Source organism: Zalophus californianus, chromosome 3 (assembly GCF_009762305.2).
Source record: "Zalophus californianus isolate mZalCal1 chromosome 3, mZalCal1.pri.v2, whole genome shotgun sequence".
Taxonomy (NCBI): Eukaryota; Metazoa; Chordata; class Mammalia; order Carnivora; family Otariidae; genus Zalophus; species Zalophus californianus.
Genome location: NC_045597.1, coordinates 89,336,176 through 89,361,423, shown reverse-complemented (window position 1 = coordinate 89,361,423; position 25,248 = coordinate 89,336,176). Strand labels below are relative to the sequence as shown.

Below are 25,248 nucleotides of genomic sequence, written 5' to 3'. Positions count from 1 at the left end.
TCAGGAGATAACACCAGTTGCCCATGTCATGGGGAACTTTCTTTAAATCTCTCCTCTCCCTTATTTACCATAGCAGATCCATCAGCAAGAGTTCTATCAGTATTACTTCCAAAATTCATCACAAATATGTCCATTTCTTTTCCTCCAGCTTGGTTCAGTTACATCTCCTATCACCTGGATTTTTAACTCAGCAACCCACTTTCAATTTTTTTTTCTTTCTTTAGTCTTTAGCATTATCTCTGCAACAGTCAGCAGGATTGTCATAAAATTCAGAGTTGAGCCATATCCTGCTGAAAACCTTTCACTGGCTTCTGCCTGCACTTAACAAAACCAAAGTCATGTGCATGAAGAGGTCTTGGAAGATCTGGCTTTCACATACTTCCCTGGCCTCACCAACCCACAATGTCCCCTCCCTACTTGGGCTCAAGTACTGTTGGCTTCTGTTCTGCCTTCTATCATGCCATGTTGCCTCTTATCTCAGGGCCCTCAAATGGGTTCTTGTCACCCATTCATCGTGTCCACAATAGCTAAACTGTGAAAGGAGCCAAGATGTCCTCCAGATGAATGGATAAAGAAAATGTCGTCCATATATACAATGGAATATTACTCAGCCATCAGAAAAGATGGATACCCAACTTTTGCATCGACATGGATGGGACTGGAGTAGATTATGCTAAGTGAAATAAGGCAAGCAGAGAAAGACAACTATCATATGGTTTCACCGCCTTGCCTTCTTGAACTCAACTCTTATAAAGGCTTATAAAGAATGGACATTTATTTCTCACAGTTTTGGAGGTTGGAAAGACCAAGATCTAGGCTTAACAAATGTGGTGTCTGATGAAGTCTCACTTCCTAGTTCATAAATGGCTGTCTTCTCATGGCAGAAGGGATAAGGGAACTCTGTGCCTCTCTTTTATAAGAGCACTAATCCCATTGATCTAATCACCTCCCCAAAATCCCACCTCCAAATACCATCACACTGGAGATAATGTTTCAATATATGCATTTTGGGGAGATACAAACATTTACCATATAGAATGAATACATACATATACACACAGAGAGAAAGAGAGAAAGAGAGAAAAAGATAGAAATAGATCGATATAGATATCTAGTAGCTATTTACAAGTGTATTTCATTGTGAATTACCTGTCTCACCTACTAGTTTTCAAGCTCCATAAGATCAAGGGCCATACCTACTTACATACCTATTCATAGCACAGAATGAGGCCCATTTAAATTAATAGCAATTGAATTTATTGAATGAACAACTTCCCCAAAATGTCGTCCATATATACAAATCTTCCAAAATGGCACAACCAGTGGGCTTCTGAGACAGGTTTTGAACCTGGTTCTGTACTGTTCCTATATCCTTGGGCTTTTCACTATGTATCTGAAAGAATTTAGTCATATGACATGGGAAAATCTTATTAGAAGGAAAGCATCATATTTAGTCTCCTAATGCCCATATTGTTGCTTTATTCACAATGCCCAAAGTGAGCAACCCTCAATTCCCGAGCATACGTAGCTAAAATGTCCAGGGACAGAGTTTAGCTACTGCCCAGTCCAGGACCTCCTTACTTCTTTACCCCTTACCTGCATTCTCAAACTTAACTTTACATAAGAATCACCTGGGGGATATGCTGTTTCTAAATACTAACTAAGGCATAATCTCTGGGTAGAGGCCCAGCAAAAGTGATTTTTTGCTATTCCTGGGTGATTGTTATATGGAGCCAGAATTTAAATCCCTATTCTCAAATTCCTCTTCTAACTATGAGAGTCACTTCATTTTTTTATCTATGTTGTCATTTTCATGCCTGTGATTACAAACTTTAAGGATTTAAAATGAAATATAGACACTATTAAAGATAGTATACAATAATATTAGATGTATGGGTATACTCACCACCAGAGATGCAAACTTAGCTTTATCACATACTGGTTGCATAATCCTGGACAATCTTGGGTCTTCTGTGGACACAGCTTCCTTTTTAATGAAAAGAGAGGTAAAAATAATGCTTATTTCTATATCCAAATTGCTTGAAAGAGTGCTTGGCATATGATAAGCATTCAAAAAGTATTAGCTATGATCATCATTATCTTTATCTGTATTTACACTGGTCACCACACTTCTCTCCATTTTTCCTTTCCCCTCTTATTCAGGACCACATTCCACCTGTACCTCAGAGGAAAGAGGTAAATTTTTTTTATATACCCTCATCAGGCCATCTGGTGACCTTAGGTTTTATACGGACTTTGTCTGGGGGCTTCTACTTGAATTCTTTTCCATATGGGAAGCTAATTAATTTTAAAATGCATTATAAATTCTGATAAGACATAATGATCTGTCAGGCTTCCCAATTTCATTAAAAATTACAACCGTTATTTTATAACTCAAGTTGTCTCCTTCCACACAAAAAAAGACTTTGCCCCTATTTGGTTAATTATGGCCAAGTGGTGTCATCCAAAATTCATCAGCCTCAGAGCTGAAGTTGTATTCTCTTTCCCTAAATAAATCTCTTTGTCATCCCGGCCTTCAGCTGCTCACTTTGTTGTTGTTATGATCTGGAGTCATTTGTCATACATGGTAGAGGCCACAAAGTAGTAAATTTCATCTTTGGCATGTTAAGGCCCATATCACAGGGGACCTCAAAAGGCCAGGTTTATAGCTATGCAAACCCTGGAGGGGACAGGATTGACAGCAGTCAGGCCTAAGGGCTTGGAGACCCCAGTCTTGGAGACCTCCATGATCTCTCATTGCAATTCTTTCATTCTATAGCAGAGGAAATTGGGGCCCAGAAAGGTCTAAAAATTTGAGTTAGTCAACTTCTTCTTTTCTCTTAGTTCATAGAAGAATAACCAAAATAAAATAAAATAAAATAAAATCTCTTCTGTGAAGAGACCAACATACGCATATATCTGCAGTAAGAACACATTAACTCAAAAACACAGTGATATTCTACTTTAAGTCAACTTTTCTGATAAATCTGGAATAAATTTTCTTATTGATTGAAGATCCTAAAAGTCTTTCAACAGAAGGTGAACATTACTCAGTAGCCCATCTCTCTGCTAGGCTTTGGAGTATAGAAACAAACAAAACAATCCCTGCCCTAGAGGAATTCAGGATTTTTAGTTGCTACAAAAGGCAAAACATGCTTCTAAACATGGAGGTTGAGGAAACCAAGTGTTTTATAAGGCTAGCAAAGGAGGGGAAATCCTCAGCTAACGATCTTTCCTGATGAATTGATGTTCTGCTGCTCCCTGTGTGCTTTGACTGAGTGTATGGCTCAGATTCCTGGTACCCCGATGCTAATGGTTGTGATTTTAAAGGGACCTTAAGTGGCAAAATGAACTAATAGTGAGATCAACCGTTTTATGCAGCAGTAGGTTTCCTTAAAAACATCAAGGACTTGCCTCCTACAGTTTTTGTTTGTTTGGTTTTTGTTGTTTTAATTAATTTTTTAAATTTTTATTTACTCTGTCCAAGTGGTCACTGGAGTGGTTTGTTCCCTGCACTGACCTCCTCGCGCTCACTTTCACAGATTGTACCCAGGTAGAATCATTAGCAAGGAGTATTCAATAACCTGCTAAATTGAAACTGTGGTGAATCTTATTTTAGAAAAAAATACCAGCTAGTTTTAGGGTGGGAAATAGCAGCTCTTTTCTCCAATTTTGACACTCCAATGTAAACGTGTCTCATTGCACAAAGACCCTTTCACAGGGAACATTTGTGCGTTGTGGCTGAAGATTATTGATGATCTGTAAGGTGAGGACACAGCTCATAATTGTGTTATGCTATTTGCACAACAAGGGCTGGATGCTCTGATTAGCCTTTGCCTTGATCATTCCTTCTGGGACCTTGTGAGAAAGATTTGTGAAGCAGTACTCCTTTAACAAAACTTTCCATTAACATGTTGCACCTCAGTGGCTGTGACCTGCCACTTCACATGGCCTCCCTATGCCTTTTACTTGGGGTGACCCCATGTTCCAGCTGGTTCTACTTAGTCCTGGTCCATGCTGTTGTCCCAGCTGAGTTACCCAATGTTTCCTTAAAGTCCCACAAGTCCTTACTTGGGCAACAAGGTATAGGGACCATAATTATGCTTTCCTTTATCACCTCTTTCTCCACCAAAACAATTCATGTCTTGGGCTTTCATGGTACTGTGTCTGAGTCCCTGGAGAGAACAACTCATGTCTCAATTATTTGCATCTCATAGCTCTGCATAGTGACCAAAAGGAGCAAAATATGACCAATATGTGCCAGTGAATTTAAGAAAAAGTAAATCAAAGAATATCTACTATTTTTTATTTTTTAAATAAATTTTATTTATTTATTTGAGAGAGAGTGAAAGAGACCTTGAGAGCAGGGTGAGGGGCAGAGGTAGAAGCAGGCTCCCCACTGAGCAGGGAGCCCGACATGAGGCTCCATCCCAAGACTCTGGGATTATGACCTGAGCCAAAGGCAGACAATTAATGGACTAAGCCACCAGTCCTATTTATTTATAATAATAATAATAATGATGATAATTATCATCATTATTATTATCATTATGTCTTATCAGAATTTATAATGCTTTTAGCGGGTTATTGAATAATTATCATTATTATCATTATTGTGATAATTATTATCATTATTATTATTGCTATTGGGTCTCTACTAATTAGTAGAAAGTTCTTTAAAATGATTACTTTATTTGGGCCTAATCTTTGGAGTTAGCGAACAGTCCAGTTGAACTACAAATGTTAAGTGTGCTCAGAGCTGTCGACATGTCTAAGATATCCAAAAAAAAACTAAGCATTTTAAAAAGGCACATCTGACTGTCAGAGCTAAAAATTCTATCTGCTAAAGTTAGGATTGGAATTCAAAGTTTTGCCTTTTTTTTTTTTTTTTGTACTATGACTGTTTTTCATGTTGTCTTCTTGAGATCTATTCTGTGTATTCCCTGCTATCATACATAGAAATGTCAGAAGTTCCATAAGGAAAGCGATTCTTGGGGGTTGTCAGTGCTAACTTTGGAAACTGACATTGCTTTCATAGTTCATCTGAGGTTATCAGGAGCTTTTTTTTTTTTTAAAGATTGTATTTATTTATTTGACAGAGAGACACAGTGAGAGAGAGAGAACACAAGCAGGGGGAGTGAGAGAGGGAGAAGCAGGCCTCCCGCTGAGCAGGGAGTCTGATGTGGGGCTCGATCCCAAGACCCTGGGATCATGACCTGAGCCGAAGGCAGACACTTAAGGACTGAGCCACCCAGGCGCCCCTATCAGGAGCTTCTGATAAGGCCTGGGAAAGTCAGGATTGGTGGAAGATCTGTGTAAACTTGAGCCGCTTGTGGAAACCTTTGTGGTTTGTGGATTGCTAGCCAAAGCCCTGGAGTCCTCAGTGCAAGTGTATAGTCTGAATAATAATAATTTTTCTTATATAATGTATCATGAGCTAAGCTTCATACTGTAATTGTATGAAAATCATGTTTACTGTGAACAACCAAAGAGTCTGAGTGGGACTAATTGTCTCAGGGTGAATCGCTGGTTTGTCCTGTCAACTTTGAGCTGAGGCTTTCCTGTCTGTGAGAAAATAGAGTCTGTGTCACGGGCCCATGCCAGAATCCTTCTCAGCTCACTTGGGGATTCTAGCTTGGAATCTTTTATTCAGTGGAGCCCTTGTTTTAGCTGGATTGTTGACAAGCTACCAACATTCATCAAATATGCCAGAGTATGCCTCCAGAACTCTGTCTTTCTCAGAAAACAAGCTATGACAGCTGGATCAGCAATTATGGGCCCAGTGGGACGTCAGCCAGCACTGGCATTTCTCAGCACCACTGGGATGGAGGGGAGTGTGTGCTGGTTTTATCTTGACCTAAAACGAGAGCTTTGTGAGCTGTAGGACCTCATCCTGAAGACTTTTTGGGTCCCCAACTGGGCTCTCCTTCATATTCTAGAGAAATCTGCCAATGTATAACCACCTTAAAAAACTACAAATTGAGTTGAATTGAATTCACGATAATGAGATCCTAAACATTGATTTTGAGAAAGAGGAAGAAATTGTCCACTCCGGGAAGTAAATATCTAACAGCTGTGTTCTAGCTAGCATTGTTGATGAAATAAGAAATGCTGAAAGAAGTAATTGGGTAACTCTGCTGGGGAGGGGTGGTATGGGTAGCCAGGACTGGAATGCGGACTGACCAAACAATACAGATGATCTTTCAAAAAAACAGAGTTTGTTCTAAAAACCAGAACTGGCCATACACTTTCCGTACCTAAAAATACTTTGACAATTATTTCTCCATTGACCTCAGGGCCACATTGAAACCCATATTATTTTTGTTTAAAGATTTTATTTATTTGAGAGAGAGAGAATGAGACAGAGAGCATGAGAGGGAAGAGGGTCAGAGGGAGAAGCTGACTCCCTGCTGAGCAGGGAGCCCGATGTGGGACTCGATCCCGGGACTCCAGGATCATGACCTGAGCCAAAGGCAGTCGCTTAACCAACTGAGCCACCCAGACGCCCAAAACCCGTATTATTTTTAACAGGATTCTCCATCATAAGAGCCCTGACTCTGTCCCCGGTCTCTGGATTCCCTACTGTCTGACATTCTGTGCTTTGGCACAGAGCTCCTCAGACATCAGCTGGCATTAGAATCACCTAGAGGGCTCAAGACAACTCAGATTTCTGGGTCCCATGCCCAGAGTTTCTGATTCCATTGGCCTGTGGTGAGGTCTGAAAACCTGAAACTCCTAACAAGCTTTTGGTGATACCAAGGCTGCTGGTGCAGAGAGCACACTGCTAGAGCTAGTCTGCCAACAAACCTGAATCCTTGCAGATCTTAGATCTGACCCAATGTCTTCTCCATGCCTCACACAGACAGCTCCTTCCCTCTGCTGGCAATGCCCTATCTCCACACGTCACCTGCCTGATCTTCACTCAGCCCTCAGGACTCGGGAGTAGCATTGTCTCCTCCTAGAGAGGGCTAGGCATCCCTCCTTTGGGAAACCCCAGCACAAAGTGCTTACCCTCTTCCCAGGGATATGTGATTGCCTGTTTGCTGTTTCTTAGTTTAGCCCTTGAGAGCAGGGACTTCTATGGAGTTTATCACTGTCTACCTGTGCTGAACACGGGCACTGCCATGTTGAAGGGGTTCAACAAATTTTGAATACAAGTGTGTCTTACTGAAATGAGACCACAGAAATAGACTAGGATAGGGGACTTGAACTTAGTGGAGATAATGAGGGTGGGGAGGGCAATGCATTTCTACTCCAAAAAAGCCTCTCAGATATTTGTGTGGTTTCCCTGGCCCTCTTAAGAAAGCACTGCTCTTAGTAAACTTGGTCTCTGAGTGAAAGAGGAAGTGCAGAAGAGCAGGGACCACAGGGAAATTCATATCAACTTTTAAGGAAAAGAAAATTTCCTACTTAACATTATCTTCGTTTTAAATTGGCATCTCCTGGGCGCCTGGGTGGCTCAGTCAGTTAAACATCTGCCTTCGGCTCAGGTCATGATCCTGGAGTCCTGGGATGGAGTCCCATATCAGGCTCCCTGCTCAATGGGGACTCTGCTTCTCCATCTCCCTGTTCCCCTCCCCCTGCTTGTGTTCTCTTGTGCCACAAGCTCTCTCTCCCTCTCAAAAAAATCAATAAAATCTTTTAAAAAATTGGCATCTCTTTTCTTATACACACATCCCCATAGGCATACATTCTCCCCAGTGCATGCTTAAGGCTCAGTGTACAAAGTCATGTACATTCTCATTAGGTATGAGATGTAAATTTCATGTAGTTCTCACACCAATCCCCTACTTTTAAGAGGAAACATTGATGGTTTCTGTGTCACACAACTCATTCCCAACTGGTATTAAGTAAGTTCACATGTGTATGCCTTTGGGCAAGGTACATAATCTTTCTGTGCTTTGGTTTCCCCATGTTATGAATGGGAAAAAAATATGGACTTTGCAGGACTGTTAAGAGCATTAAATCAGGCAATGTGTGCTAATTTGTTCCTTTATTCCCCTAGACAATGGATTACTTCATCCAGAATAAGAAATCTCTATGGGTGGTATAGAGAGGCAGAGATAAAGAACAGGAAGATACATTTAGATTTGTTAGTTACTTTCTTGGTGCCCTTAAAACTACATTCTGAGGTAATTACATACTTTTCCACCTGCCAATGAGGATCTATCTCTACACACCTTCCAACACACTCCATTTTATTTCTTTTCTTTTTTCTTTTCTTTATTTTCTCTTCTTTGCTTTCTTTTCTTTTCTTCTTATTTTTAAAGAGAATCTTCTTTCAAGTTGCTTGTAAGACAGAAAGAAGGTGTTCATGTCCATAACCAGACTCCACACCACAAACTAAGTCCTGAAAGTGCTGAATGAGAGAATCGAGACAAAGCAGTTATAATAAGATCTAAAAAGGAAAAAGCAGCATATAATAGAATTGTTTTTCTTAACAGCCACAATTTAAAAATATGGGCCTTTATTATTTTCATTTGAAATCTGCTTATCCAAGTGAAATTGGGAATGCTGGGTACTTCACACAGCTCCATACCGGGAGGAAGTATTAAGAATTCAGCTGAGAAAGGTTTTAATTCTTTTATAAATATTTTTTTTTCTTTTTTAACCCCCTGTTTCTCCTTCTGAGAAATGGTTGATGCATTTTGGGTGTGACCCCATATTATAAAGTTTCAGGGTGTTTGCCTGAGTTCCCTCAGATTGGCAAAATTTTTCTCTCATTAGCTGTTGGTGGTCTTAGGAGGAAAGCTTCCACTCTCCACCAGACCAATTCTTTGCTTTCTAAAGGGGGCCTCTCACCTTTTCACCAGTGAGCATGTGTATGTGGGTCCTGTAGGCATCATGTCCCAGGTGGCTGAGTGTGTGATTTCGCAACCAGGCTCTTCAAAGTTGGGGGCAGGTGATGTGGCAGGAAGTCAGGGGACAATCAGTAGTATTACCTTTGGGCACAGGTTACTTACTGGGTCACTAAGTCATTTCACAGGTGTTTCTGGACAGCATAATGTTCTGGGCCCTGTGTGGGGCTCTGAATTAATGAAGTGGTTAATACACCTCTGGCCCCTGCCCTTGTGGGAAGCGCTGTCATGCTGGAGAGCTGGACTATGAACACATCGGGAAACAACCAAGAATCAAATTCTTGAGATTTGGGAGGCGAATTATGAAGGAAGTAGCAGGGTGTTTAAGAGAGACTAGCTAATGGGAGGAACCTGTTAGGAAAGGCCAACCACCTGCCTGAGAGCTGAACATCAGAGCCTCATGCAAAAGGGGGCAGCCCTCGTGAAAGTGCTCAGCACACACAGAACAGGTTAAGTCAGATGGGACAGGTTGGAATCCAGCCTCTGACAGTTGCTAACTTCATACTTCCTCACCTTTTTGAACCATAGTTTCTTCATTTGCAAAATTAGAATAATAATATTATGTTCCTCATAAGTTGATTGACATTAAGTAAGTTCACATGTGGAAAAAAAAAATTACACCATTACAGGGCTCCTGATATGTGCTCTGCATATGTTGTCTGGATTAACCACCACATTGCACATGCACACACATTGAAAATACACTGTGCATAAAGGGGAGTCAGGGTTGGGGAGGGAAGTAAAAGATGAGGTGGGAAAGCAGGAAAGCCAGATCATGGGAGAGAGAATTTAATTCTTAGTGTAAAGAGAGTTCACTGAAGAGCTTTAGCGAAGACCATGTGTGATGTTATTTATGTTTTATGAGGATGAGAGAATGGTCAGAGGGAGGTAGCAAACGTTGAATCAGGGAGGGCAGTTATGAGGCTATTTTAAGAATGTGGCAAGTGATGATGTAAGCTTGAATTCATACCTGCTCAGTGTGATATGACAGACACCAGATCAAACCATGTTCTTCATATCATCTTTATCTGGCAATGCACAAATCTTTACCACTGTAGTAATGCCTTTGGATTAATGATGGATGGAGGATGGTGAAATACTGAGTGATTCTACATTTCCAAGTACAGTTTATGTAATTCTCACCACGACTTTGTAGGGTGAGCTTCTCTTAGCTCTATTGCACAGATAGGAATACTGAAGCTGAAAGAAATCAAGAACGTTGCCACAAGTCCTCCTGCTAGTAAATAGCAAGACTATAATGGAAACCTGGGGCTGTTAGACTTCAACAATGTTTTTGTTGTTTCTGTTTGTCAATTGCTTCTGTTAGCTTTAGGTTTCATGGCAATATGGAGATGTATTTTCTTTGAGGTAACCTAGGTCATCAACACTTCACTAAGTCACTAGATTAGCTAGACATTTGAGGGAGTGAAATGTAGGTCATTAATGCCATGATGGATCAGGAGAGGGGTGTGTAGGGCCCTGGAGTGGAGAGAGGAAGAGCCTGGCACTGTAGGCTGAGACATAAGGCATGAGGTGTGTCTTCAAAGCAATAACACATTCCACATTTATTCATGAAAGCATTTGTCCCACACTCATAGACAATATAGTGTTTCAGTTCTCTATTTCCATAACACTGGGTGTGACCTCTAGTTTTAGCTCAAAAGTCATATTAGCTTGGCTGTCCATAAATAGTATGTGTCATGTCTACTCGTTCAACACCAAAGTTCCTAAGGACCCAGTTCCTAACCTGGAGTCTGGTGCAGTAACAGAAGGGAACAATAAGAAGAGAACATAAATTTATAATGTATGCACCCTGAATACACAAAGAATTTCAACTAGAGTGTGAAAAGCTGAAATATGACAGAAAAGGAAAGTTGGGGCACACTTGGCATCCCCTGGGCAGTAATCCATTGAATCACAAAAAGTGGAATCGCACCATTTTGGGTGAGAAGGTGGAGTGTCAGCCACCAGGTTGTACTGGTTAGGAACTCAAGTCCCTCCAGTTATCTCAATCACTACTAACACCCCTACCATCTATTATTGATTTAACACAAACAATGTGCCAGACATGATGGCATCACTTGGTATGTATTATCTCTTTATATGTGTTATCAGACTTAACTCTTACCACAGTCTTCTCTAAAGGTTGTTAATTACTCCATTTTACAGATGAGGAAATCAAGTCTCAGAGAAATAGAGTTGCCCAAAGTGAATCAGCTAACAAGCTATGACGACCACTGTTTAAAATCCATGACCTTATCTACACTATGACTCTCATTATTCCATGATTGATCACAGGTTTTTGTCTGTAGCCTCCATCTGGTTGGGTAGGAGTTGAATTCAGGGGGCATGTGTAGGAGTAGTGATTGGCTGGTATGGGAGGGGACTAAGGGAAGTGGGAATTGGTGAAAACCTCTCTGCATCTGGAGTATTTCTTTTTAGGGTCTAAAGAGTCATCAGCAACCTTTTGGTTAGAATCACTTTGTTCCATAGGAATAAATGTGAAATTGCATTTTAAAACTAATTACAGTAAAAGTATGATTTCATTTTTACTTTCATTTCAGAATTTTGGCTTCACAAAGAATGTTTCAATTTGGGCAGCTTGAATTTGGCCAAAATAATATATTTAACTTATTGTGTATGTTCAAGCTGAGCATTTTAATTGCTTGGTGAATACTGAAAAATTGAGATTTTCTGAGTACTTGATTTCAAATAAGACTAATCCTGCCTCCTCCATATACCCATTCACCACTGTCCCACCTACATAAGATGGTATATAATAAGTCTGTTTCAAGTTATATTAAATAGCTTTACATTTTCTCTATTATAAAAGCAATAAAAGTTCTTTGTAAAAGTTTTTATAATTAAAAAAAATGGGAGAAATAATGTGAAAACAACATAGAACACCTCCCAAATAGAGTATCTATTAACTGATTTGTAAAGGCTTACTTTTTTTAGAACAGTTTTAAATTCACAGAAAAATTAGGTATGTAGATTTCCTGCATATTGCCCTGCTTCCATATGCAGAGCCTCCCTTATTATCAGCATTCCCCACTAGAGTGGAAAATTTACTACAACTGATTAACCTACACTGACATATCATTGAAAAAGAAAATCTGTGTCCTAAAATGGCCACCGAGCCAGCTAGAGAGTTCCAGTCCTTGCCCCGGGGCTCTTCTGGGTTCTTCTCGCTGCTCTGCTTCCTGCAGGTACCAAAACTACCAAGTATGTGGAAGTAGAAGTGTATAAACTGCCCCCTTTGTGCTCGGGGCTCAGACTTTTGGAGATCACTCTCCTCTGAGCCTGCCAGCGTTAAATAAACCTCTTATCCTCCAAGATCTCCCGGTGCCACTTTGTTCTTCTGTCGGGCGATCCAGTCCAGGTTCCATAACATCGTAATCACCTAAAGTTCATAATTTATATTATGGTTCACTGGTGTTGTATATTTTATGTGATTGGACAAATGTATAATGACATGGTATCTCCATCATTATAATATCATACAGAGTCTTTTCTTTTTTTTTTTAAATTCAATTATGTTATGTTAATCACCATACATTACATCATTAGTTTTTGATGTAGCGTTCCATGATTCATGATTTGCATATAACACCTAGTGCTCCATTCAATACGTGCCCTCTTTAACACTCATCACCAGGCTAACCCATCCCCCCACCCCTTCCCCTCTAGAACCCTCAGTTTGTTTCTCAGAGTCCATAGTCTCTCATGGTTCATCTTTCCCTCCAATTTCCCCCCCTTCATTTTTCCCATGCCCTATAAATCCTCTGTGCTCCATCAGTTCATCCTTCCCTTCCCCAACTCAGGCAACCACTGATCTTTTTACTGTCCCCATAATTTTGCCTTTTCTAGAACATTGTGTCATTGGAATCAAATAGTAGCCTCTTCAGATTGGTGTCTTTTACTTGGTAATATCCACTTAAGTTTTGTTCATGTTTTCTCATGGCTTGCTAGCTCATTTCTTTTTAGTGCTGAATAATACTCCACTGTCTTGATGTACCAGTTTATTTTTACATCCACCTACTAAAGGACATCTTGGTTGCTTCCAAGACTTGGCAATTATGAATAAAGCTGTTATAAACATCCATGTGCAGATTTTTGTGTGAACATAAGTTTTCAACTCCTTTGTGTAAATACCAAGCAGTTAGGTTGCTGGATAGTACGGTAAGAGTATGTTTAGTTTTGTAAGAAACCACCAAATTGTCTTCCAAAGCGGCTGCTCCATTTTGCATCCCTACCATGAATGAATGAGAGTTCCTGTTACTCCACACCCTAGCCAGCAATTTTTTTGTCAGTGTTCCATATTTAGGCCATTTAAATAGGTATACAGTGGTATCTCCTTATTGTTTTAATTATTTGCATTTTCTTAATAACATATGATGTGGAGCATCTTTTCATATACTTACATGCCATCTCTATATATTCTTTGGTGAGGTGAGAATCTCTGCTAATATTTTGGCATGAAATTTTCAGATATGTTTATACATATCCACTAAATAAGTTGATTTAGATCACAATTACTTGACTTTCTCTTTTTTTCTGCTTTAACAATAATAATTGAACATTTTTATATATAAAAATAAAATGATATATATCACTAACACAGGATAAGGCAGGGATGGTAAGCATGCCATGTATTTGCCCTCCCTATATGAACAGCAGTCTTCCTTTACTGCACATTCTTTTCCACTGAACTCAGAGAAGACCTCAGAATCTCTCTCAACACAGGTTCTATGAAGTCAGTGCTATTCAGTTAGATGTGGAATAATAGACTATATTTTTTCATCTCTAACCTTGAACCTGAGATTAAGGGATCAAGTGGCTCCAACTATCAGAACAAATTAATAATGAAGATAAATCATGAAAGATTATTACTACCAGGCATCTGGCACCATAGAGTCTGATATAGGTACTTGTGGTATTCTTACCCTGTCCCCTCAAGCAAAATATGACATATCACTAATGAGGGGTTTTAATCCCCCTAAGTCTAATTAGGTTTGGTCTAGAGTATATGCTTTCTGTTGAGGTGGGACCTTCCAAATGTCAAGAACATTCCTATAAATTGGAGAACAACAAAGATGAGAAGCAGTAAGAGCAATTATGAGAATATTCACTGATCTCTCTCTCCCTGTCCCTCTCTTTCTCTCTTTCTCTCCCTGTTCCCAGAATCAGATGTTGCTGACTTTGATGGCCGAAGCTCCCTTCTGTATAGGTTCAATCAGAAGCTGATGAGCACTCTCAAAGATGTGATCTCTCTGAAGTTCAAGAGCATGCAAGGAGATGGGGTTCTGTTCCATGGAGAAGGTCAACGTGGAGACCACATCACCCTGGAGCTCCAGAAGGGGAGGCTTGCCCTGCACCTCAACTTGGGTAGGGTCTGGTTTTGTTCCTTTCCATGTTGAGCTATCAGGAATTCTATTTTGTGGTGGGTCACAGTTTCTTATCGCTCTTGTGTGTCAGGTGGAAGTCACTGGAATACAAACTAAGTGACATTTTCTCCTTTTACATATTGAAGAAGAAAAAATAAACATTTGTGAAATAGTTAAGCCATAGATGGCATTCTTTCTAACTAGATAATATTGGTAAGTAGGGATCACTACAAGCTCATATATATTTATCTAGCTACCTATTTATCTGTTTATCTCTTTTAATACGATTTAACTTGAGCAAGTTTAACACACATGCACACATATTTTAATGAATAGAATCACAATCTATTCTGATTGGTACATTTATGAAAGTTCAGTCCCAAGAGAAAAATAGAGAAGAGGCATTTTAATTCATTTAGTTTATTTTTTGTTTTTATTTGTTTATTATTGTTATTATTATTATTATTATTATTATTATTATGGTTAAGGAGAGAGAGGGTTATATGTATAGTGGGAAAGTCTAAGTCTAAGTCTAAGTTTTTGGGCATTCCCATGTCTTTTTAAGGGAAACACTGTTTCCTTTAAGTGCCCTGGCTATGCCAGGTTGAGCCCTAGACTTGCCAAATGCCAGCTAAATTAGTATAATGTCCTGCCTCCTGTGTATTTAGGACACCCAGCATGGCCTGCCTCACCACAGGTAGGCCATCATTATAATTTCATTGTAATCAACTTCTTATCCCAGGGAAAGAGAGAGAAGGGCTCAGCCTCCTTTGTATCCTCAAAGGTACTTTTGAAGGAAGAGTGGACCAAGTGCTGAGTGCAGGGGGCAGAATTCCCAAAGGTGCAAAGGCAAACCAAAAAGCTCTTCCATAGCAAAAGAAACAAGAGAGAAAGAAAGAGAAAGAGCACCCAAGTTGAAGAAAAAGGAAGTTCCATTCCTTATGAGAATGATTCCCTGCCTCTCATTGATATTTGTTAGTATTAGGAGTGAATATTGTACTTGTGGAAGAGAATTGTCGCTAAGTATTTGTTATCAAAGTAAAGAAAGACAATCATAGCAGAACTGAGTTTGTAAGTTTAAGTTGCATGGAAAACTGAAAAAAATCTCAGATAAATACATTTTCACAATTAGAAGGAGAGACATAAGAATGAAGATTAGTGTGGACTCACCTCAAAAGCCAAACAACATAATTCTTTATTTTGAGGCATTTCTGAGTATCTTCTTAACCACCATGGTGAATATTGGCAGAGAGAACATCTGGAATCCCAAGTTTAATTCATAAAATTGACGTCTAATGCATTAGATTAAATATATATCAAAGGCATCTTTAGAAGCAGAATTTTATCCAGAAGAGAGTAGTAAGATGATTTGCTAATGACCTGATTAATTGTATTAACATACCTAAAGAAGCAACTTATCAATGAATTATCTGAAGTGTGAGCATACAAATATTAAGGAAAAATGCATCAGTTCATTAGCTGGCCTTCAATTTTCAGGAAGGGGATATGGATGAATGGAGTGCAGTCCTGCAACTGTATATGGCTCAGAGAGCATTGTGCATTGTGAGGGAAGTTACTGTTACTTGTCAATAGCAGAACAGGTGTCTTCTACTAGTTATACTGAATCTGCCAATTACTGTCATTTATATTCCAGATTAGATATGCCATTCCCCTTCCAAAGCTCTGTTCCAACATACACAATCCAATGTTGTAAACCAGTTTCACTCACAGTATTGCATGAAGGAAAGGAGGAGGTGTGTTCATGCATCAGATCTATTTTAATTGCAGACTTGTGCTAGCTATTTGTTATGGGGAAAGTCACATGACCCAGAAGTCTCTGTTTACTTATGTATAATCTGGGGCTAAGGAATAACTATCTTGCAGAGCATGGACATGAAAACCAAAAATAATATAAATGAATATTCTACGTCAGAAGTAAATATAATGAAATAGCAAAAAGCGAGGCTCTTAATATTCCTCATTTATTCAACAAAAATTATCTGAATGTCCCATATGCCAGTCTTCCTGAAAAGAAATGGTATATGAGAGAAATAAATCAATCAGAGAAAGACATGTATCATATGATCTCACTGATATCAAGAATTCTTCATCTTAGGAAACAAACTGAGGGTTGCTGGAGTGGTGGAGGGTGGGAGGGATGGGGTGGCTGGGTGATAGACACTGGGGAGGGTATGTGCTATGGTGAGTGCTGTGAATTGTGTTAAGACTGTTGAATCACAGACCCGTACCTCTGAAACAAATAATATATTATATGTTAAAAAAAAAAGAAGAAGATAGTAGGAAGGGAAAAAATGAAGGGGGGAGTGGGAGGGGGAGATGAACCATGAAAGACTATGGACTCTGAGAAACAAACTGAGGGTTCTAGAGGTGACAGGGGTGGGGGGATGGGTTAGCCTGTTGATGGGTATTAAGGAGGGAACATACTGAATGGAGCACTGGATGTTATACGCAAACAATGAATCATGGAACGCTACATCAAAAACTAATGATGTAATGTATGGTGATTAACAGAATATAATAAAATAAAAAAAGTTAAAAAAAAGAAATGGTATATAAAATGAATAAGACTTGCTCCTTGCTGTGACACATGGAAAAGAAAAGTTTTTGGTTTTTTTTCCCCCAGATTCCACGTTCACTGTATTTCTAATCATCGTGGTGACAAAGTAAAACCTCATTTAGTGAATGATTCAGTAGTAAGAATATGTTCTTTCAGTATTCTACAGTTTGAGAATTTCTTCATCTGCTTGGAAAATGAAATGTTGTGGATTTGAGTGTTCCCTGTACTTACCTGTTTGAAGCAGCCACCCAGGTTTCTTGAAGATTAGTACCAATCTTCGTGTTTTTTCTCTAGGGAGATGCTGCCACATATCAGTTCTTTAGCCCTTCATACCTCAGAAAGAGCTAACAGATCTCTCTGAAAGCACTAAGGGGAAAGGAGGATGATAATTGTTCTGATTTTCTCATAATAGAAAATCTGTAATGTAGGTTGCACAAGGGAAAGATAAGATTTGTTCATTGCTGTAGTTCCAGAATTTAGTAAAGCACCCACCTAATATAGGTACTCAAGGTAAAATGAGTACAATGTAAAAATGGGTTTCCATCTCAAATATCAGGGCCTGACACAATACACATTATTACTGTTGGGCTTGCTCACCCCCAAGACTGTGCTCCTGACTTCCCCATGAGACTCTCTCTCTCTCTTATGATGGAACCCTGATATTTACAGAATACCCACAATATGTTAGTATCCTGTCCAATCTTCAAAGCAGCCCTAATAGGTAAGTAAATATTAGCCCCAGATTACCTATAAGGAATATTAGTCTCATAAAGGATAAATCACTCTTTCAATTTACACAGCTAGCTATTAGGTATGGTCACTATTAAAATGTAGCTATATCTAATTATTTTTTACTATTTTCTTCAGGTTATAAAATATGTCAGTTTTAGAAAACCTGAAGAAAAAAAAACAAAGGTAATTATATTGAAGGAAAAGAAAAGAAGTCAACTGAAATCCTATAATTCAGTCATTTCTCCTATTAACATTTTGGCATGTTTTTCAAATGTTTTTTTCTTAATTATTTATATGAAATTTTACATATTATACAAAATTCATGTTCTTTCCATGTTGCCACACAGCTTCCAAAATGGAAAGAGTTCATATTATCCACGATCATGTTTATCTTTTTTTAAATTTTATTTAAAATCAATTAATTAACTTATACTGTATTATTAGTTTCAGAGGTAGAGTTTAGTGATTCATCAGTTGTGTATAACACCCAGTGCCCATTACATCATGCACCCTCCTTAATGTCCATCCCCCAGTTACCCCATCCCCCCACCCACCTCCCCTCCAGCAACCCTCTGTTTCCTAGAGTTAAGAGTCTCTTATGGTTTGTCTCCCTCTCTGATTGCATCTTATTTTATTTTACCCTCCCTTCCCCTATGTTCATCTGTTTTGTTTCTTAAGTTCCATGTATGAGTGAAATCATATAATTGTCTTTCTCTGATTGGCTTATGTTTATCTTTTATTTTTTTAATTTTTTTAAAGAAATGAATCAATAATGGAAGGAAAGAAGGAAGGAAGAAAGGCATGTGAAGAGGAGGGGAGGGAGGGAGGGGGAGTGAGAGGCAGAGAGGGAGGGAGGGAAGGAGGGAGAGACAGGAAGAGTGAGAGAAAGAGAAAGAGGGAGGGAAGGAATGGAGGGGAGAGAAGGAGAGAAGGTAAGAAGCAGAGAAAGAGAGGGAGGGAGGGAAGGAAAAAGGGGAAGGAGAGAGAGGGCGAGAGGGAGGGAGGAAGGAGAGGAAGAGGGAGAGAGAAGGAAGAAGGGAGGAAGAATCTGAGAATACAAGTTAGTGGGCTAAAGGATGGTGCTAGGCCAATGAAGAGGTAATTTTTCCCTTCCCAGATCCCATGGACACTCCAGCGGTGCATCCTTTAGTGACAATTATCCAGTGTGTGTCCCTTATATAATCTGACGTTACAATTCAGCAATTCTAGGAGTGGAGGGGTTCAGCACCATGGCCAGTTGCCGAGGCTGGCCTTTGGATCCATATTGGCTGTGATTCTTCGTAAGTGATGCTCTTTTCTGACTGATTCATTGCCAATTACCCCTTCTGTGGCTGACTTGGGGAGGTCAGTTCTATGGTGAAACCGACCTAGGTCATTCCCATTTAATTAATTTCTTAGGGAAGAAAAATGATTTTTTTTTCTAGAAGTACCAATGGGAAAGAGATTTCTTTTCTTAGTCCGTTCCTCTTCTCACTTTGTAACACACCTCATTCACACCACCTGTGACAGTCTGACCTCTGCAGAATTCCAACGGCACTAACCCGTACATGCAGGTGGGAGAATCAAAGAGCAGATATTACATGACTGGGAAACTGTTGTAAGAACTAAGCAAGACATCAATACTACATGTAGGTCATTCATCCTTACAAGAGTTCAGTGCCTTTGAACTGAGGCAGAATGTGCAACTGCAATGAGTACAGCTGTAGTAAAGTGAGAATCCAGGAATAGCATAAACACATGCACAGCAATGCCCTTGGGGAGGCAAGCATAGGATGCAGAGGCCAAAGCAGTTGAGTGAATAATCAACTCATTGTGATATCTTGAGATACTGGTGAAAGAATTGCACATTCTCCAAAAAGTCAAATGGACATTGACATTAGCTCTTTTGAAATCTAGACATTTGAATGAGCCAACCCACACACATGTATAAAATGTTTAACGTGTTTCTGAGTTTGTACTGAATACTATGGAAGATATTTTGAGTGCTACTGTTTTTCAAGAGCCTGCACTCGGGGCACCTGGGTGGCTCAGTCATTAAGTGTCTGCCTTCCACTCAGGTCATGATCCCAGAGTTCTGGGATCAAGCCTGGCATCGGGCTCTCTGCTCCACGGGAAGCCTGCTTCTCCCTCTCCCACTCCCCCTCCTTGTATTCTTTCTCTCATTGTGTCTCTCTGTCAAATATATAAATAAAATCTTAAAAAAAAGAGCCTGCACTTAAGCACTATACTAGATATATTAAATATGTATTCCATTTAAAGTCACATGACAGTCCTACAAACTATATCCAAACCCATTTTACAGGTGAAGGAACTGATGGTCAGTGATGTGCAGTCAGTTGCCCAAGATCACATAGTTCCATTATTGTAGACCTGGGGTTGGAACCTCCTCCAGGCCTACCCCAATGTCCTGACATTAATAATTAAAATGTTCTAAACCTTTATAAAACAATTACATATTAAATATCATGAAGTCCATGTTCATGGGTAAGCTGTGACAATGGAGTGGGGGAGAGGAGCCCAGAAATGCTTTATGGATGAACCCTGACTTAAATGGACATTTTATTATAAAAATAGTAAAGGAATTCCAGTGTTTCAAAGTGTCAGGAGATCAAGGTGCACCCCATTTTTCATTACTTTTGTTATTAATGTAACAGGAATCTGTTGAACAAGTATGTTAAGTCAGGTGCTGAACTAGCCACAGGGAGTTAAAAGTTGATTTACCAGTCCCTGATTTCAGGGAGTTCTCAACGTGGTAAAATAATTATTTCTATTTAGATTTTAACTTTGTAATATTAACTTAAAGTATATGATTCTATGCTACCAAAACCATATACCATAACTGTATTGAGATAGCATATTTTTAAGGTAGTGAAGTCACAGAAGATGGATACAAATTAGAGTCTGGACTTGAGCAACCACCCATAAATCTAGAGAGTGTTTTATTGAATGAGATTTATAAATTCCCTAACTAAAGACCTATGTTTCATTGTTTTAATGATACATAAAGATTTGTTCTGGTTTGAGTGTCAAGCCCACTGGAATCATGTTGCTTACAGTTAGTTTCTGATTTTTTTTTCCAGAAAGTCTCATTTGGGCATATGGGAGAATATTCATTAGCCCTGCATCTTTCCAAGCAAGGGTCTTTAAAATACTGGGTAACCCATGGAGTTGAAATTTGCCTTCTCATTCTAAAGCCTATGCTTCTCCTTTAGCATTGCCCCATTCTTCTTTTCTACAACTCTCTGCTTTCCATCCATCGAATTCTTTCCTGAGACTCTTCATTCCCGCTAAGCTAAGCTACATAACATACATGTATCTATGGTGGGATGCAGATGTTCAGAAGGTAAGAAACGAGGGTGAGTGGGAGTATATTTTTTTCTCAGTAAGGTAGTGGTGAGAATATTAGTGTTGGAGTCAGATAGAGCTTGATTGTCACCCTAATTCTTTGTTTTCTTGAGTAAGTCATGTGGCTTCTTTGACACAACACTTTTTGTAGGGTTTTGTTCATGAAGAATTGAAACAACATAAATAAAGTGCTCACTTTATGTGAGATGCTTAATAATATGTGAATACCAATGTTGATAATCTGAAAAACTACAAGTGGAAAGGTTAGTTCTGAAAGTCAGATGAAGTCAGGCATTGGGGACTTCCATATGAGTGCCCACCTATTTCATTAATTGTAAATGAAGGCCTTTCCACAAGTGACTTTTTGCTGAAATACAATCTTAAACAAGAGTTCCCATTCCCTTTTGTTCAGGCTATCTGAAGTTCAAAGATTGAGAAAGTTAAAGTGACATCCATGTTTGAATTGTTCAGATAAGACCAAGCAAGAAGATCTAATCAAAGAAGACTTTTGGGTGAAAACACTGTGATATGTATGTCCTTAGACAGAAGATGTTAGTTCCAAGGGTGAAGAAATTGACATGTTTACCCACAGTATGTTGGTGGGGGAGAAAGATGAAAAATTAAGTTAGAAATATTTTGGAAACATTTCAAGCTTCCTGTAAAAATTGTTATGTGCTTTAGGGCCTTGAGCAGTATTTACATTGTTTCATTTTAACTATATCTCAAATCACATGAAAACAAGTTTTTATTTAATTAGTAAAAGTGTTGTTTTTTGTTTTGTTTTTCCCCTAACATGTTCCTGGCCGGAAAGCTAACTTCTGCATATTTTTGTCTTTGACCTCTACAGTTGTCCATGGGAAATTTTATCTCACCTTAGGAAATTAGAAACTAGTTAAAGCGAGTAGGTGAATATCACTTGCCACTGAGGTAAAACTTGAGATATATAATTCAGGTTACGGAGTTTGATAATCTCTCAAGAATTAAGTTTTTCTTCATTTCTAATAATGAACATTTCTAGGTAAGATAGAACATTTCCTAGAACTAACATTCTTCTTTCTTCACAGTAACACCTAGTGTAGATACGATTCAAAACATCCTTCTTGATGAATTTCAGAAATTCCCTGTTTCCCTAATTGTTTAAACAAACTAATTTTCACTCCATTTGTTTTAATAGAAGATTTCTAGTGTTACCATGGGATAATTGATGGAGGAGTGGGTGAAATTCATTCACATTTGCCATTTTTTTTGTTGATTAAAAAGTAACTTGAACTGGAGGGGATAGTCAATAATTTACACATCACTCATATATAGTTTTCAGTGAACCAGCTATGCAGGATAACGAATTTGTTTTTAATGAAGTTTATTTATTTTTCCCATTATGAAAGATAGTTATGCCCACTATAAATACAGAGAAAACAAAAAAGAAAGAAAATGAAAGCTTCGGTTAATATTTTAATAAGTGCGTTCTTTGGTTTATTCTCACATAGTGCTCATTTGTTTCTTTTCCAAAGTTGTGATTTAGTTTTGATATGTACTTTTCTATCCTGCCTTTATATAATTTAAATCAGGAAGGTGTAAACTATTTAATATCCCTTTTATAAGTTGTTACTTTTTAATTTTATCAAAAAATGGCGATCACTACTGAGTATACGTTTGAAATTATATAAGTACTTTATAAGTATCATATAGATGTCTATGTAATATCCCATCTGCTGATTCTGCCGAAGTTTATTCAAAGTTTAATTTTTTTCCTCTCTTTCCAAATGTTCAGACTTTACTTCCAATTTTTAAATTATTAGACATTTTGAAAAAGAAATCACCATGATTCAGTTTGTTTTCTTAGAAGAGACTTCCAGAATGTTGGTGCTAGATAAAAAGTTATGAACATTTTTTTAGTCCCTCAATACTTACTGATTTATATTTTTTTCAATAATAATGGTGGGATTTTTATTTTGCATTATTTCTGGGCAATACAAAAGATTTGGCTAAATTAAGTAAACAATGTAAAGAAGGAACAATATTAATTCACTTTTGAGGGAAGGTCAAAAATTGTTATAAATATTCATGAAATTTTCATAACCTATTTTGCATGAGAAGGTAAGAGTGTTAATTAAAGCTCATGTTTTCATTAGATGCAGTAAGAGGGAAGTAGCTGCCTTTTATTTAAGAAGATACACACATTCATTCCTCTGAATCTTAGATTATCAGTGGGATTGTTGGATGGAATAGCAAACTTGCTGAGGCAAGGTTAGGGTGTGGGAGAGGAAGGCCGACTTTAACCTTGATAAGGATGTGGATGGTGTTATGAATGCTGACTCTGCTTCCTCCTGCCCAGATGTTCTGAGGCATGGAGAATGTGGTGATGATGGTGGCAGTGGATGGAAGTAGAATACGGGGACAGCAGCCAACTTGGAAATTTACTTCTTGGAGTTTTAGGATTTAAAGACACCAATATACATGCGCACTGAACCTCAGTCTGATCAATGTAACAAATCAATTCATCCAATTTAGTAGTGTTTCTTATTATATTTGAAAATTATACACTTGGTTAACTTAAAGAAATCACCCAAGGATTTAAAAACAATGGACTTGGGACATCTAGTTATCCATTTATTTATTTTTTTTAAAGATTTTATTTATTTATTTGACAGAGAGAGAGACACAGCGAGAGAGGGAACACAAGCAGGGGGAGTGGGAGAGGGAGAAGCAGGCTACCCGCTGAGCAGGGAGCCCGATGTGGGGCTCGGTCCCAGGACCCTGGGATCATGACCTGAGCCGAAGTTAGACGCTAAACGCTAAATGACTGAGCCACCCAGGCCCCCCTATAGTTAACCATTTAAAGAGATAAAATAAAGGAAGAACTCTACCTTATGTCATATACCAGAATAAAGTCCAAATGAAATGAAGTGCAAGAAAATGGGAGAATTCTTTAATGATCTCAGAAAGGGAGGTCATGTTAAACTATAACACAAATCCATAAAATAAGCCATAAAAGAAAAAGAAAATGATGGCTTTTTCAGCAAAAGAATGTCTGAATGATAAAAAAAAAATTAGAATTAAAAAACAAAGAAAAAAGGCAAAAGCAAAAGACAACAGCAAAAAGATTTTGGCACAATTAATGTTACAGAAAATGGACTAAATAGAAATCAATAAGAAAATGACAGAAAAATAAGCAAGAAATATGAGGAGATAGATCATAAAAAATAAAATGAAAATATTTTCAAACTCATTCAGTTTAAGGGAAATGTATATTAAAACTGCTAAGAAATATACTGTTTTTGCCTATCACACAGGCAGAATTCCAAAAGCTTGAACATATTTTCTAGACAAGCCTGTGGAGAAAAGTCATTCTCATAAATTGCTGGTAGGAGTTTGAATAGGCACAACTTTTGTAGGGGACAATTTGGCAGTGCCTGTCAAAATTGCAAATGGTGAACACTTTTGACCGTTCATTCCTTACCTAAGAAAGCATGCGACAGAAAGGCTTGCACACATCCAAAATGATGGCTACATACAAGGTATATCAGCAGTATTAGGTATCAACAATAGTTAGACTACCTAAATATTTATCAATAGAAAACTGGCTAATACATATAACACGTTTCATTCAATAAATACTGTGCAGCTGCAAAAAAGAATGAGACAACTTTTTATATACTAATGTAAGAAAATTCCTAGGATAGATTAAGTGAAAATGAAAAGGTCCATAAAAATGTGCATTGTATTTCACCATTAGGGTAAAAAATTAAATGAGGAGAAATAAAGAATACATATAATTGCATATATAGAGTATTGCATATATTGCCATCTATATGCATATGTAAAATGCATATATATTGCATTTATAAATTGCATATATAAAGTATATATGTACATATAAAGTATATATACACAAATACATACATATATACATGTATAAAGTATATATGGCTTGCATGTGCCTAATTTTTTTTTTTCTGGAAGGAGAAACAGGCCATTAATAACAGTGATTACCTATAGGGAATATATAGAAGATTAGCATATTGGAAACAGGGATGGGAGGAAGATTCATTACTATATCCAAAAAGTTAAATAGTTACTTTGACTCATTTATAATTAAATTTGTCTTCTGAAGCTGGAATAATAATATATAAAATATTTAAATATTTGGTTTTAATCATTTCCATTGGCTCTCTGAAAGTACTCAGTATATCACTAAAACCCACCAAAAGCAGCACATAGAATGAGTAAGTAGGGAGAAAGGATGTGATTCCTTTTCCTTTTATTCTTCTTTCTGTGACTTACAGTGGATTTACATTTTCAAATGTTTGTTTCTGACTTATTGTTAAGAAATAATTGTTAAATGATT

At 38.1% G+C, this 25,248-nt stretch overlaps 1 protein-coding gene across 1 annotated transcript in view; it reads left to right on the top strand.

The window, feature by feature from the left end:
* Positions 1–25,248, top strand: part of CNTNAP5 (contactin associated protein family member 5) — an 859,701-nt gene that overhangs the window by 377,939 nt on the left and 456,514 nt on the right. Inside the window, exon 5 of the mRNA XM_027590999.2 lies at positions 14,043–14,246. Coding sequence (XP_027446800.2) covers positions 14,043–14,246 — 204 coding nt within the window. The remainder of the gene's footprint in view (positions 1–14,042; positions 14,247–25,248) is intronic.